Here is a 17,105-nt window from a genome sequence, read left to right as displayed (position 1 = left end):
TTGCATCTGTAAATGCAGTCACATCCGCGTTTTCTAACAGTTAAACGGTTTCTCATAAAAGCATTAAAATGCAGTATGTTTATATCCGTTGGTGGTCTAATCACAAAGAGGCGCATGCTTCATAAATACTCACAGGTGTATGCTGTCTTGGCACTCACACTACTGCGAGTCCTGCACAGTCATAAAAAGAGAGCTCACGTAGTTTGGATGGTGCTAACATCTCCTTCTTGGAGATTTTTGACCCGTTGAAAGAAACAGGAAGGAGTTTGGTTACCGAAAGAAGTGGCAGCTGTCTCCACTTGTCCGATCCGATACGTTCATCGCCAAGCAATAAAAGTAAATAGGCATTTTATGCCTCTCGTTTCACTTTCTCTCCCCCCTTTCCTCTGTTTCTCTTTCGTTTCCAACGTGCGTGTTTTGTTTGAGATCAGCTCCATTGTTGTATTTACAGTATGAACATTGGCGGTGAAAGTCTATACTGATGTCCAACTGCTGTGTTGGGCTTCCTCTTGTTTTTGCCCTAATTTGGATTTGTTGCCGTTTGTTTTTCTAAAACGTCGTCGACTCTCCTGTCTGTGTCTCCCACAGGCTCACAGAACACTACAATGGCTGACCGTTTTGACTGTGACAACTGCAAAGAGTCCCTGTATGGCCGCAAGTACATCCAGTCCGATGACAGTCCCTACTGCATCCCCTGTTATGACAGCCTGTTCTCCAACACATGTGACGAGTGCAAAGAGCTAATCGGCCACGATGCGAGGGTAAGGCGGCATCTGCCAACATCAGACATGGGATCGGCTGTCAGCCACGGCTGGAAAGTACAAGTCATGAAAAATTTTATTTAAAAAAAATAATGTTTTGTTTGTTTCGATGAGCAAAACAAAACAAAAAAAATATATATTACAGCTGGTACCAAAATGGTCCTTTTCTATTTTGCAATGAACGTATAATTTCAGTTTTCACAGTGTTAAACAATTTTTACCACTTTTTAACGTTGTCTTGGATAACCAAAACAGATGTCATGTCATGTTGAAGTTCTTCATGCTAAATGAGGCTTGCTATGTATATTTTGTTCATTTTCAAGCTGAGATTTAATTCTGCTTCACCGAAAAACATGAAATGGATCATTAGAGAGCAACATAGCATTTACATGATGATACTGTGCTAAGCACTTTGCTAAGCTAATGTTTTGCCTAGATCAGCACTTTCACTGGCGTATGATAATAAATAAAGCACGGAGACGATCAATCTAGTCTAATCGTCAAGTCCAAGATTGCAAAGATACCCAGTGTGCTTCTGCTGATGATTGGTCAACATTTGGGGATGAAACTGTTTTCAGTGATCTTCTTCCACTTGGATAAAATGATGTCTCCTCCACTTCAAGGAGCTGTTCTATGAGGATCGGCATTACCATGAACACTGCTTCCGCTGTTTCCGTTGCGACCGCTCTTTGGCGGATGAACCCTTCACCAGCCAGGATGAAGCGTTGCTCTGCAACGACTGCTACTGTAACGAGTTCTCCTCCAAGTGTGTTGCGTGCGACAAGATCGTCATGCCAGGTGAGGAACTTGGTGTGTGTGTGTGTTTCAGGATATTAGTGGTACACCAACTTTTGTGTGAGTCTTGGAATAGTTTTTCATTATTCTTATTTTTTTTTTTAAAGGTTTTTAATGGAATATCACTTTTTGGACATAAAGTAATAAAAATCCCAAAAGTAGAAGTTGATTTTAGCCACTTACTTCACCCACTAAGAATTAGTCTCTCTTTTTTCCATGTAGCATACAAATTTAGATATATAGGCAAATGACATGGAAAATGATGACATGGCAAACTCTCGGAACCATGAAAAATGAAAAGTTTGGAGTAAGAAATCCAGCAGAGAGAAATGGAAAGCGGTTTTAGAAAAAAAAAGATGGTTTTAAAAAAGAAAAAGATGGAGCCACAAAGGAAAGACAGAGGGACATAGATGATGAAGGAGAGGATCTGAGATTGAGCAGCAACTTGGGCTGAATGTGACGGAGTAATTGCCAGTGTGCTTGACTTGTTGACTGTGAGCCAAATCCCCGCGGCTGGTGAGCTGTCAACAGACTGATGATAACAAGAGATAAGCAAGTCAGTTATTCCAGAGCCTGTCACAGCTTACACAGCCCTCATGAAGCAGCAAATGAGCCAAGTAGGATCTTTCCTTTTAGTTGTTGACAGTTTCCTTTGAAGGTCACACATTTACAAAGCGGTGCAAGCTGTGGAGTAACACACCCTGAGCAACAAAAACTTGGTTTATTCTGCATTTTTCTGTGCCAAATACACATACTAATATGGTCTTCATTCAACCACTCTGGAAAAAGATAATAACATAACATAACGTATCTTTGGAAGGTGCTGGATCATAATAAACATGTATCAAAGAAGGTAAACAAAGGGTCTGCACACTGGTAGAGCCCCCATCAATTCCTAATTCATTCTAGGTACAAAGTGACATGTCTCAGATGTGTAACTATCTCCTTCAACCATTGTAATCCCTAAGAGCTTGGAACAGTTTGCTTTCTTTTTTTGTTGCAGTTTTTGATTCGACAACCCAACAGCACACAGCCTGAAGCGATGTCACGTTAGCATTCTGCAGTCGTACAAAATGTCGGCGCGGCATGAACCACAATGTCATTTTAGAATGAAACAGCAACTGTAATAGAAGAACTCAACAGCCAAGGATAGAGGATTGGTTGGGGACACAGAAGGGAAAATGGGATTAGCCCGTTTCTGTTAGCGTGGCATTGCAAACCAATTCGCATTTCTGAGATCAAATAAACATGAGCTCACAGATTGGTCTCCGGGCTACCTCGCTTTAAGGCCTGTCGCCAGTTTCCAGTAGCGGAAAAGAAGTGTGGGGCCTGTGGTATTATGATTTAAAATAAAATAAATCTTAGTGAAACAAAATGAGTTTTATATGCTTTCGGGTAATTCAAGTGTGTCATTTCATTACCACCAAAAAATACCAAAAGAGCTTTTACAATCCCATGAAGGAGGGTAAAAGATGTATAAAAATATCTTTTTCTGCTTTCCATCATTCTTTCCACTAATTTTTTTCTATCTTTGCCTTCTGTCATCTCTCTTTCCCTTTGCAAGGTACAAGGAAGCTGGAGTATGCAGGTTCGACATGGCATGAAGGATGCTTCATCTGCAACAGCTGCGAGCAGCCCATTGGCTCAAAGTCCTTCATCCCCGACAAGGATGAACACTACTGCGTCCCCTGCTACGAGGACAAGTTTGCTCCACGCTGCACACGCTGTAAAAAAGTCAGTGTATATTGGCACAGTGAATTAGCTCTGAAGATGTTTCCTGGGATTTGGGGGCGGCATTATTTTTGGAGGTTGAGCGGGTCGTTCAATAAGCAGAAGGTTGGCGGTGGAATCCCGCTGGATGAAAGTGAGTGAACGTTTGGTTGTGGTTGGAGAGGCTGGTGGCACGAATTGGCCTTGTTTCTGTCAGTGGCTCTGGCTACAGTTGTAGCTTACCATCAGTGTGTGACTGTACAGTGCGGCTCCGTCTAACTACCGAAAGCCCTCTGAGTCGTTGTTGCCGAGCATGTAGTGCATGAGTGCTTCCAGAATAAAAATGCCGCAGTTCCTCCTTCTGAAGAGTTTTCTGGGGTTTTCCTTGCATTACAAAACAAAATCACTATGTAATAAAATAACAAGAAAAATCACAAAGCATCCACAAAGCACATTAATAATAAAAAAAAATCCATGTTTTAATGTCTCCAAATTCTAACACATCGTTAGTATTTATCAAGTTGTCTTATGGCACTTAACAGTATGTGCCCATTGTCAAGCGCTACATGAATTGAAGGATTATTATTATTATTATTATTATTATTATTATTATTATTATTATTATTATTCAATGGTGAATTTGTAGGAAAGTTCAGGAATTGATAACGTCTGATCGGATGACCGCCTCTTTTTCAGACGCTGGCTAAAGGTGGCGTGACGTATCGAGATGAGCCCTGGCACAAAGAGTGTTTTGTGTGCACCAGCTGTAAAACGCAGCTAGCCGGTCAACACTTCACCTCCAGAGACGACACCCCGTACTGCCTCAAGTGCTTCGGCAGCCTGTACGCCAAGAAGTGCGAGGCTTGTAGCAAACCAATAACAGGCAAGACTGACATGTCCAGCGTGGTTAGAAGTGCAGATTTGTGCTTCCTCGTGTGTTTGATAGCTCAACATCGTTTCTCCTCTGACTCATTGCTCTTCAGGTTTTGGAGGAGGGAAGTACATCTCATTTGAGGATCGCCAGTGGCATCAGCCGTGCTTCACCTGCTCCCAGTGCTCTGTTTCTCTGGTGGGGGCCGGTTTCTTCCCCAATGGAGACAGAATCCTGTGCCGCGAATGTCACAACAACCTATAAAGCAGTAACGCCTCACATTCACCCTTCCTTTGGCGTTAGTTCACCTTCATCACAGCATTTCTAGAACTCCAGGTTCTTACCAAGGAAGGTAACAGAATCTGCAAATGCTGCCCCTCAGGACATTTTTATAAATGGATTCCTTTTTTTAAAGATATACATATATATATATATCTTGTTTTCATGTTCACCATACATTTTCCTCTTTACAATTTTGTGAAACAAAGTTTATGGAGTGCCTTAAGAATAAGTTGTATGCCATTGCAGATTGAACCAAGTCCTGCAAAATGCTAGTCACTTTGCAAAAAAAAAAAGACAATCCTTCATATTTTATATGAAACATTTCTACTTTACATAGAGAGATAGTTCAGCTCTGAAGAGAAGAGACACAATACTGATACATTACAGTATGTAAACCTCACAGTCTGTATCTGTATTTTTCAGAAACATGATGGTGTTGCTGTTATAATGCTCTAGTAGCTCTGGTTTGAATGTCTCTTTTGTCTCGATCCATGCATCCTGTACAATTTACTGTATATAATGATGTAGAAGAGGGTGTAAAAATGAAAATGTACAAAATTATGACTTGTCAAAAAACAATAATGAGAAGAAACTTCTGCTTATTGTTCTGTCATGATAAAGTCTTTTGCACTTTGGTCTAGATATTCTCCTGATACCATGTTACGTGCACATAAAAACACAAAACAAAGACATGGCACAAAACACACGGCTTTACTTTGTCATTTATCTGCTTCTTGAACTTTGCAATGATGACACTTAGTTTTCACATTTGTTTTACTCTGGTTTAATATAATAAATCTTTTTTCCATTATCATTGTTAAAGGAGCCAGCATTTATAGAGAAGCTGAAGATGATTACTGTCCTGTAATGCCAGAGTGTGCATGTCTTCCTCTGCCCATTGTTTTCATTTTTTTTTTTTTTTTTTTTTTTTTTGCGGTTACCTTTGTTCCATTTTTTTCATTCTTTGTTTGTACATGTATGTGACAAATTATTACAAACTTATTTCATTTTTTTTCGGCTTTGATGCTGGTGAGTCAGAGTTGGCAAATATGCATTTTAAGTTTGGAAAACAGGCCACTGAGGTATTAGCAGGATGAACTCACTGTAAATCAGATGAAACTGATATGGCCGAATGCCACATTGACTTGCTTTTATTTTCCTTTTGAAATAAATGAACTTATTGAAAAAGTTCTTATATTCTTTCTGCCTTTGTGGGTTTTTTTTTTGTGAAATATGCATTACTCATTGTTGAGGTCATTTTTTTTTTCTATTTAAGCCAAAGAAAACTCTTCTGGGGTCCCTGGTAGGTTTAAGGAAAGAACCAGAACGTATTGTGGGTGGTCATGATCTGAGTTTAAATCTGATCATCAACAAGGAGAGTAAAAATAAGTGTGTATGTAGGTGTGCGTGTGTGTGTGTGTGTGTGGTGTGCGCCTGAATGATGTTTGCTTGCAACTGATGTTTACGCTGAGTCGACTCTTTCATCACCTTGATGAAGCACACATATACAGACCGCCAGATACACTCTCCTGTTGGCATTGGTTAAATGTCTTCCTCCGTGCCTCTGTTTCAGATTTTTTCCCCAAAAAAGGAAATGGAAAACTCTCAGCTGCATGGGGGAGGGGGTGACTGCTGGTGGAAGTGGGGGAGAAAAGAGTGTGGGAGAGAGGAAGAGAGGGAGGATGTTCACATCTGGAGTTTCTCCGTGGCACTTTCACTCAGGGTCAGCGGCACACACTGCCCCTTTGGATTTATTGGAAGGAGGAGACAGGCTGGAAGGTGATGGCTAGCAGAGAGGGTCAGTGGGAGAGCTGTGGAGATGTGTCACACCATTTTGAGCAGGTCGTGTTTAGTTTTGTATTAGTGTATTAATATTTGGAAGTACTAATCGATAGTGGTTTTCTGTCTTTTCCACTAAACTTCTTCTTTGCCTGAGCTGACCCAGGGTGAGCATGACAAAAAAAAAAAGTACAAAATTACACTGAAAATGCATCAAATTACATTACCCTTCAGATACACTAACAGTTCACAAAACTACTCTCAAAAGATGCAATTTTCAGTGTTTCAGAGTCCAAAGATGGGTATGTAAGAATGATCAGTATTCAAATGATGACGACACTGTATAATAATTTAGTAATTATTTCTGAGCACGTTCGAAATAACGCAGTAATGAGTGTATTGAGCGTTCACATAATGATTTGAATGTTAACGTCTTGACTGACGTCTTGGCTGGTGCGTGTCAGTTCTAAGATGGTTTCCAGTTCACCACCAAACAAAATCAGCTTAAACACCACAGCATCACAAACGGCAGTGATTCAAAAGTGAATTCATTCATGGCATCAGATGAAGGCAGACACTCAGTTATCTTCACCACCATGCACCAGCTAGTATTTCATGTACAAGATTACCATCTTAAAACATGCAGGTTTACATGAATTATCGCCCATTAATAGTAAAGATTAAGGCCACTTAAGTCCATAAAAAGTATGAAGAGGGGAGTCAAGCTGATACAATCAAGTGAAAAACAGGGTCAAATCTCAATGGTTTAAGGAAAGTTGGGTCCATAAAACCAGCAGTGAGGCAGGATTAGCACATACCTCATCCTTATCGTTCCCAGATGTCTATTTTGCCCTGGTCTCACCCGGCTGGATAACTTTTCAGCCGACAGTCAGAAGCACAGTTTGAGAGCAAAGTTAATCCTTGGAATCCAAAGTAAATATGGCTGGTTGAAATGGTTGTTTTAATCAATCAAATTAACAGTCTTTGCTGTAAATGGTGTGTCCAACATCCGTTATGTTAGACATGTTTTCCTGTCAAGCATCAAAGATGTAAAATTTATTTATGTAAAACGGTGAATAAGAGTTTGTAAGGTGGTTTGTGAAAGTAGGAAAGTAACCCGAGGACAGTTAATTTACAATTTACTGGTTATCCTGGGGGGTGCAGAAGAATGAGACAAAGTTTCCCATTTGAGTTATCAATCGTCTTTGATTATAGACAATTTCTGTTGTAAATATTTGCATTTTATTGATTTTATGGGTCTTCTGTCATGGTTATGCTGCATTAGCGAACCCAGATGAACAACGAAATCAGTAAGGTGAAAGAGATTTATTGAGGCTCCAGAACAAACAGACCGAGCGCCCAAAACTCAATACCACAAACTAGTGGAGATCAATGTTCAGGGTTGTTGCGGATGTGAAATAGAGCTGTGCAGAAAGCTCACAGCCACAGCAGGGAATGACATTGTGCTGTCAGGCTGATAAGGGACCACATTCTGGCAGGGAGGGGGTGGAAGGGCTCAAATTATAAGGGAACCTGTTTGGCAACAGGCCTCAGCTGGTGGCTCTGAAGCACCTGCAGGCGCTAGCAGTGATTAGCGAATTGAAGGTGATCGTCAAGCAACCGATGCAGCGGGCTTCGTTATTTTTTGTTTTCTAAACATAACTAAGCTGAGCTAAGATCAACTGACAATCACCACTGTCAAACTAGAGAATGTACATTTTTTTGCTGTACATTTCCATGATTTCTTCCTCCGTGGCCTGCGTTACTCAGTGACTGTATGTGTCCACTTGACAGAGTGTTCTGGTCCACCACAGTCATGCCTGTAATATGTAAACTCAGCAGCAATGGGTTAGCCCCAAACTCTCACTGGTAATTCCGCATACCTCGCTGACTGCTTAAGTGCCTGTTTGCTACTGGAGACGACAGAGAGTAGGGTGATGAAAAATTGGAATGAAATTACAAAGCATGTCAGTTTGCAGTTTAAAGTTACATTCAAGTAATGACATTACTCCATGCAAGTCCAAGTCTTGCAAAACTCAGCAGCAAACACAAGTTTGGACTTAATGTGACACAAATACCCGTGTTCACTGACAAATCACTGCAGCTCAGTCTGCACTCATTTGAACTGTTTCCACAGACAAAACCCTAGGATGTATTATATGTCTGGACAGTGTGACTCCAATGCCTCCACAGTGCCAAAATATCCCACATCCAGGTAACCCTGGATTGTGCTGCTGACATCATCTTAAACCACAATCTGCGTAGTTGTAATGAAGGAATGTAGTTTCAGTGTTGAGGTTTTGCACAACTTAAGGATGATTGTAAGTAGACATTCACATTTATGAATCCCTGACCCTCTGCTTGGAATACTCTACAAAACATGTAAGCCTAAAAGTGAGCGGAACATAACACCAATCATGTTGGGATTGTGGCTGTAACCAGATTCGTTCATTTCAGCTGGTAACGCTTGAAGAAAACACAGGGGGCGTGAAGTAGGTGAGTGGCTCAAATACGCTCAGAGCGAAGAAAGCGCTTCTCAGTTCTGTTCAGAGTGAGCTGCAAGTGAGCAGTTTCAAACTATGACCAGATGGATCCCAGGATGACCATTCACCTCACCAGTGCTGATGGCACGTCAAGTGCAACTGCTTTCATTACCCAGGAAGAATTGAGATGTATAAGTGAAGGGAAATTGAAAGCAACATTACATTTAGCTCACTAATATTTTGAAAACTAAGTATTTTGATCTTAATGTAACATAAGGTTCCTGAGCTTCATTTTCTTTGTTAATATAATTTCAACATTATTTAACATCATAAACATCATTTTAACATTATTTGTTCGCTAGCTAGACGTTATACGTTAGCTATCTGGCTGTTAGTTAATGTAACGTGCCACTGTTTGCTGGTTGTTGTGGCAAAAAGCAGCCAACAGCAACCTCTCACCCTCTTCCTCCTATATATTATTGGGATATCCCATAAAATCCTCCTCAGCCTCTGCCTCCTCCAACAAAACATTAAATAAAGCCTCTGATTTTGACATTGCATTTGTCACAATTTCTAGTTTTACGTTCCTCCTGATCTGGGGGTAGCAGCATTCTCTTTGAGCAGACTGTTAAGTGGTTGCTCAAATGTATTCAGTGCTCAAATGAAGCTGTGCACCAAGTTAACGCGACCACAGATAACCTAAAGAAAGCCTAACACAATGCTGGGATTCAATGGTGAGCGAAGCTGACAGATCTACTGTATGCTCACAGCGGGACACCCATGTAGCCTACAGTGTAGGCTGTGCGTCAGTTCAGTGCAGAACCATAAATCCAGCTTTAATATGAATGAAGTTTCCCATCGTTAACATGAACCAGGCGCTATTGGCATTACAGGCAACCTCTCACGGCGTCCATCCCTATATGTCTGAAGACAAACCACTAAACCGTCACTAAGGAGACACATACACAATCTTTATTTGTTTTATTTGTTTATTTTTTGGTCACAGAAGAATTTAGAGGGACCCGACATATAATTAATTTCCATTTTAAGTTATTTGCTAGTTCTATTGTTTGTTGCTTTGACTGAAGCATCATGAATGAAGCAGGGACCATAACGTAACGTAGCTGCAGTGACTCACCGTGTGCTGACGTCTGTGGGCTGTGAATGGAGAGAGAAGAAAAAACACAACATACATCTGTTGTGAAGCTGGTGCTTGTTGGCGAGGTTTGGAGTTTGTCTCTGCGGCTTGGCCCCAATCTCCCGTCATCTCCATTCACTCCCATCTGAGGTCAAGGAGTTGGGCTTGGTTGTGGGAAGCTGTTATACGGTCTTGTAATGAGCCTTCTCAGCAGGAAAACAAGGCCTTGTTTTTCCAAACTTGAGGGTTCGATGTGTACCGGCTCTTATCTGACCTCCGCTGATATCCCTCCAGTCCTGATGGTGACTGATGACAACTGCAACTCATGGACCCAGTGGGATTAATGGTTAAACAGTATGACGGACGCCTCCGCTATAACATCTGGTGACACACACAAACATCAAAAAAAACAAAAAACAATATGAATCATAGTGAGCGAACAAAAACTTCCACATGGTGATGAATTGTTGTACAAATGGTCTGCGTCTGTGTTTCTTTGTTTGTACATGTTCTTCACAGCCTCAGTACAAGTTCACGCATTCAGGTGTAACGTGTCAGGATACGGTGTTTGTTGCCATTTCACTCCCACGTCAGGGTGTAACGTGGCGTTCAAATGAAAAGCGTTTAAATGTGGCAACACAAGAATCTGATACATTTGTAAAAGAAACACAATCCAGATGTGAACGTCCTCTGGCCACAAGGATACTGTCCTCATCTATTGTCAGCCTGTGGTTTTGAGTTAAAAAAACAACCAACAAAGAAAAGGACATCTGAAATGTGCAGGAAACTAACTAATTAATTTAGTTATGCTATATTAGTTTGTACAAAGATCTTTCTTCCATTACTGCTGAGTTTACATATTACAGACATGATTGTGGTGGACCAGAACACTTTGTCAAATGGACACACAACAAACTCAACAGGCCACGGGGAGAAAACCATGGAAATGTATTGCAAAATTTTACAATTCTCTATTTTGACAGTGGTGCTTGGTTCTTACTTGAGTTATTCACTTTGAGGAACAAGAAGATAACATGACTTTGGCAATAGCACATGACTGACACGTGATTTTATTCTGTATATCCTGAAGGGACAGATCCTTATAGCCCTTCTGTCATTCTGTCTTTTCAGCAGGAGGCTGTGCAGGTGTGTCTGAAGAACTGCAGGAGCTGCAGTGCAATATGTCAGGACGGAACACAAGTCAATAGAAATTATACATAGAAGAGGAAATACTGAAACTCAGTCAGATCAACAGTGATGCTGAAAGCTGGTGGCAGAACTTCACAAACCACTTCAATGCTTTGGTACTTCAGTGGGACACACAGGTTGTTGACAGCATTTGTTTCTAGTAACTGATGAAGTGAATGTGAAGGGATGACAGTGAGATGGCTATAACTGGAACATTTCACTGCCGGCAGTCTACAAGCTGTTACAAGGGTGGCAGCTGTGCAGCTCAGCAGTTGCTCCGGGATGTGATTTTTAGAATGCAAAAGCTTTGAGGAGTGGGATGACCACGACCGACGGTAACTCAAAACCTCAAGGTTGACTCAGCTCTGCTAAAAATAGAGAGTGCCCCTCAGCTATTTGCGGAAAAATCATTTGAAATTGTTGAAGTATTTAGATACGTCAGATAGGTCAGATTATCCCAACACAGTCCCCCAATGAATTTATATCAGGTGTCAAGCTCAACGTGAATCACAATGAACTGTCCTCTCCTTTCTCCCATTCCTGGTGCTATAATTGATCATTTCTAAACTATTGACACCCAGGGGTTTGATATCATCTTCACACTGCCGACCTGCATTATGATCAGATGAATAAAAAAAGCAACGTTTGGTTGTATATCATTAGTTTCTGATGGGCCCTCGTGGGTTCTCTCCGGCTCCCCAAGGAGCTCGCCACTGGCTATTTACATCCTCAGGGAATCATATTCTGACACAAGTTTGTTGATTTTGGAAGTCAGAGGGCCCCTCTCTGCCTGCCTGAGGCCAAACCTCCTGGGCAGCATATACATGTAATAAAATACATCCCACTCTGACTTTAGATCTGCCCCAAATCCCATTTCTTTGACCTCTGTAGTTATTCACACAGATGAAAGACCTACAGCAAGTGACTCGTGTCTTTCTTCTCCAGCCAAAGTCACTTCACAACAGAATTCAATGAAATCATTTCCACTGTGCAGCCTCTCAATGGTGAGAAACACCATCAGCTCTGTATTTAGTTCTCCAGCATTCAGAATGTATGAGCATGCAATCATCCCACCATTGATTTGTAATATCTTAACCCCACCCCTACATAATACAGACAATTATGAATCATGTTTGTGTTTGAGATCAATGTCTAGACAGTCATTCCGTAAAGATTAATGTGAAACATCAAACACACACTTTGATCAGGTCAGTGAATTAGTTTGGTGCTCACTAACGTGCAGAGCAGTGAAAGCCAGCAAACGTTTCTCACGCTACACTACTTGTAAGCTGTGTTATTAACATCTCAGTGGTTTTTAGCAGCTGACACAAACAGACACTGAAGGTGAAGACGTGAAATAGGAGTCGCCAGTCAAAAGAGAAATTAGATGGTTCTTGATTACTAAAAGATGATAGGATTTCTTCTTCCAGTCATATGAGCCAAATACAATAAATAATCAGTGAAAACCTCATGTGATGTATCTCGATGTGTACAAGACCTTGGCTGGGTGGAGCTGAGGTGATTTCACTGTGGATCCTTTTGTCTGTCATCTCTTGAGATTATTCCGGCCTGCTTGCCCAGTTTCCACTCTGCCTAACTACTTTACCACTCAAGCCGACCTTCTGCATGAACTTCTTATTAGTTACTGCACCGACCCACTTTCAAGCATCACTGACACTGACTTTCACACCTCATTGCATTTTTTTAATATCACCTTATTATCAGTTTAGGGGTGCAAAAAGATCTTTTTCAAACTTCTTCACATGGCAACTTAGGAATTTTCAAAGCAGAAAGGAAACAAAAGGTGCAGCTTCAGGTGAGTGGAAATAATAGAGAAAAAGACTTCATTTATATATAATATCATGTGGACCTGACGTACCTGATTAGGTGACAGAACAGCAGGAGTTCTGTCATCTGCATAATGGACAAATGGGTGCACAAACATTTTACACAGTCAACAAGTTAAAATGAATCTCAAATATAAGGAACTGAATCAAATTTAAAAATCAGGTCATAGGTCAATCCCTAGAGCGTTATTTTAACATTCCAGATGCTGAAAGCTGAAATGGCAACTGATGATGACATGATGACGATGCATGCATTTATAGCACACTCTTGTGGTTATTTTTTTGATTGCAAACTTCACACTGTCTTGAATGTAAACAGTGTTCAGTAGGTTTACACATTTACATATTAAAAATACAGATCAAAATGTATAATCCATGGGATTATACAAAAATGAAACCTGTTTCAATAGTCAATAGTCAATAAATCCTGACCTCTGCACCCAAGGTTGTATTGTAGACTGCAGTAGGTGGAAAACTAAACAGCTCACGTGCGCATACACACACACAGACACACACACACACACACACACACATTCAGCCACCTGAATATGTTTCGTGTTACTTCTCAACATGCAGTCAAACATAAAAAACACACTTTTTAAAACCACCTGTAGTGCTGATTCTGTGCTAAAGGGGGCAGTATATATCAAGTATTGTAGGGATGTTACCGCTTGACTCTTCAGCAGTGTCCAAAGTGGGGCTTGAGGGCCAATCCCTTTCGATGTCACCCTGCTCCTACACACCTGAATCAATCTCTTGTGACATTCTGCAGACAACCAGCTGCTGATTTGAATGAGCTGTGTAGAGCAGGGCGACATCTAAAAATCTACAGGATAGGTGACCTTCTGGGACCAGTTTTCAACTTTTTCAACTTCCCGTCAGTAAATCTCCCTCACACATCTAACATAAGAATAACTCAATTTCAGTGGAAATCTCCCATAAATGAATCACTGTGGTGGTAACATTAATTTCACACTGACACTGACATTGTTCCAGAATACTGAATGGTTTGTTAGTTCAAGATGATGTTTGTGTAACCACCATATGTCCCCAAATTACGTTTAGCCACATCTGGCCCAAATAACACGTCAGAGCTGTCTCTGACAACTCTTAAGGTGTCACAGATTAGGTTTAAACGTCACTGTCATGCCAGACTTCATGTGACATTCTTTTAATGATGATCAGATGTAGAGCTGTCTCTCTCCCATTGGTGTATCTCATCAAAACATGATTTGGTTACACAACCGTGCTTTGATACATTTCTGTTGATCATCAGACATACCAGGCTGTCAGTAGCTAAGTACAAATCTTTGTTATATCGGAGGACATTCTCCCTTTGTAGATTTCCAGATTCAACCTCTCACATCTTACATCATAAAAGAGGACAGTTGTAGAGATGGAAATCATAAAGGATCAGTGGGGTTGCCGACAGGACATCTTGAAAGACTCATCTTTAAAGAGCTGAAAGCCACAGCTCTGTGAGGGGAGAGTCCTGTGGACACTGCTGGCAGCGAGTGGTGACCCACTGAGTCTCCAGAGGTCTCATGACAGAAGTTCTCAGGGAATGTCTGCAACATCGTTGGTGTCATGCTTTGGAATGAAGTGGGGTTTAGACAAGGAAGGCGGAAGAATTTAAGAGAAACATACAATTCTATAGTCTGAGCAGATGGTAGCATTTAACAATTATAGTCCAAATTTGCTACATCTCCTAAAACGTGTTTCTGTCACTTTCTAATTCACAGATTTCACTGTGGGTTGTATTTATCTTTTGGGGCCGAAACATTTCAAGAGTTGCTGGTAATCGAAACGAAAAACAGCAGGATTGTAGTTATTTCTGACCATGGGAACAGTGTGAAAAACATCTTCTTTCAGACGAATCAATCACATCTGACAATCTGACAAGGCTGCAGGGGCCATTTTATGACAGTGACAAGGACAAGGGGTTCTTGAAGGCCTGAAAGTGGACTTTCAAACTAATTATAATACCTTATCCCACATAGGAAAAGACCATAATTTAGATTTATTTGCATTTGGCTTAGGCATTCGGTAGGTGCGGTACTAGTGATCTTTGACTCATGCCAAGCAGAAATGGACTGTTTACTATTGATACGATGGCCAAACCAAAGTACAACAGGATCTTGGCAAAAGAAGGGCATCAGTACAATCCAAAGACTTACCGTTAACTTATTTTGGATAACCTGGGAGTGGAGTTAAAAAAAAAAAGGGTGTGGGAGGTGAGGGAGTGCCTCATCCAATGGAGCCAGCGTAAGAATTTATGGTCAGGAAGAGAGATGAATGCGTAATTTACGGTGCATACTCTAACACCCCCCCCCCACACACACACACACATATGGTAATGACAAACGGCTGTTCTGTTGACGGGTCCGAGGCATGGTACTCCCCACCCCCACCCCTTCTGGCTATGACACACCATTAGTTTTTATTTCTGTCTCTGCTTTTATGACCCCTGCCCAGGCGCCAGCTTTTGGCCGGTGATTGGGACCGTCACATCGTTGAAGCACCTCCCGAGATGGCCTCCTGTAGCAGCAGTACCATGGCAACTGAGGACGCACGAATGAAAACGGCATTAGATTCCCAACTTTCCCCATTGAATAACGAATGGTAGGTCTCAAAACAACGGATGCACATTATTCCTTATTTAAGACAAGTGACCCGCTCTTCTGTGTATTTACTTTAGTTTGCATTTTAAATGAATGATTACTGTACTTGTTCCATGCGTAACCCACTATCGCCAGGGAAAGGTAATTCTGCTTTATTTATCTTAGATTTGTAGTTTTCGTCATCATTTTCTTTTCTCTCCTTTTGTTTTTTTAAATTCACATACACGTTGCTACGATGAAATATGACCGAAACCCGAACTCCAGGGACAGACAGGTGGTGAGTGGTGGATTTCTGACTGACAAAATGCAACAGATGACTTAGAAAATCATTTGTTGAATCAGCTTACCATCTGAACTTTTATTTAGGTGTTCACAAAATAAGCTTTACATGATACTGCTTTTGTTTGACAGATTCTGTACCACATCCATAGTATCAATGAATAATGCAGCATGTAATCTGAAACTAATATGTTGTGTAAAGCAAACAGGCGCATTGAAATATTTTAAGGAAAAACAAAAACCAGCAATCTCATGAAGCCAAAGTATAAATGTGCACAATGCAATTATGCATTGCAGTATGCAATGCAGTATGATGTGCAAAATATTCAAACCCTGTTGCAAACGTACATGATTACTGAGCAGCTGATGTTTTGATGGCTTGATATGATAATCAGTGGCTTGTAGTTACTGCATATCTGAAATGTTACTGTGCATTTACATTCCATTCCTTTTTATTCCCTCCAGACCCCTGTTCTTTCAATCTATGACACCAATGTGAACACTCATGTCAAATGTAAACACAGGTATAAACAACTATGTTCTGTCGGCAAGCGACTTCATTACGTGCGAAAATGCATACAAAAACACACAAACCATGAGTCGTTTCTCTGCTGTCGCCTGTGATAGTTTTTTGAAAACATGGCAGATGTGTGCGACACCAGAGGGAAATTGGGTGATTACCCAGTACTCTTCCTCTATCTCTCAAAGGTTTGTTGTGTAACAGATTCTCTCTTCGAAATACTGTATAAAGAAGACCTCAGCGGTCCTCAGAAACCACAAATGATTTCCAGTGCCTTTCTAATTTAGTTTCAGCTCACGATAGGGAATGAAAAGGTACGGAAAACAACTTGTGGCCTTCGCATCGTATCCACCTCTCACAACATGCGTGAAAAACAAATAAAAATCAGACTGGAACGAACTACATCATGGACCAGCCGACTTTATCGGCTTGAGTGCTGCATTTGTTGTTCGGGATTTGTGTTTCGTTCAAGAGTGACGTATGTGACAAGAACAAGCCACAGTCTTCGTGGTGGCATTGCTGTCCAGCAGTAATCCCTCACAGTGGAATAAAAGGCAAAGCACAACTTTGTGGATGCAGCTAAGACCCCAGTTACTTGGACATACAGTCATTTGTTCCAAAATAGCTTTTGAAAGTCGTTGGTTTTGTTTTGTTTTGTTTTGTTTTTGTCGGGTTGCAGCAGTCCTCCAGTTCTCATTGCGCATCGTCTACAACTCATAGCAGCACTGAACCATACCTTCGTCACCTAAATCAAGTCCTTCATGTATGGCTGCCTCTGCTGGATGAGGCACATCTGTCTTCCTCCCAGCCGCATTCAGCAGGCATCAAAGT

At 41.1% G+C, this 17,105-nt stretch overlaps 1 protein-coding gene across 1 annotated transcript; it reads left to right on the top strand.

The window, feature by feature from the left end:
- The first annotated feature begins 605 nt into the window (after positions 1-605).
- Positions 606-4,401, top strand: FHL3 (four and a half LIM domains 3). The gene is made up of 5 exons (XM_078624166.1): positions 606-761; positions 1,385-1,559; positions 3,121-3,290; positions 3,963-4,149; positions 4,250-4,401. Exons 1-5 carry the CDS (start codon positions 606-608, stop codon positions 4,399-4,401), a joined length of 840 nt encoding a protein of 279 aa, XP_078480292.1.
- The last annotated feature ends 12,704 nt before the right edge of the window (positions 4,402-17,105 follow it).

The sequence above is a fragment of the Lampetra planeri genome, unplaced genomic scaffold, assembly GCF_965212315.1.
Source record: "Lampetra planeri unplaced genomic scaffold, kcLamPlan1.2.h2 scaffold_646, whole genome shotgun sequence".
Classification (NCBI taxonomy): domain Eukaryota; kingdom Metazoa; phylum Chordata; class Hyperoartia; order Petromyzontiformes; family Petromyzontidae; genus Lampetra; species Lampetra planeri.
The sequence above is the reverse complement of the archived record's forward strand: the minus strand, read 5'-3'. Positions and strand labels throughout refer to the sequence as shown.

Bases quoted from the DNA above. Each gene is read 5' to 3' on its own strand.
- FHL3 (XM_078624166.1), top strand. From the start codon at position 606: ATGGCTGACCGTTTTGACTGTGACAACTGCAAAGAGTCCCTGTATGGC. The intron at 762-1,384 runs GTAAGGCGGCAT...CTCCACTTCAAG, and splicing joins TAATCGGCCACGATGCGAGG to GAGCTGTTCTATGAGGATCG. The intron at 4,150-4,249 runs GCAAGACTGACA...ATTGCTCTTCAG, and splicing joins TTGTAGCAAACCAATAACAG to GTTTTGGAGGAGGGAAGTAC.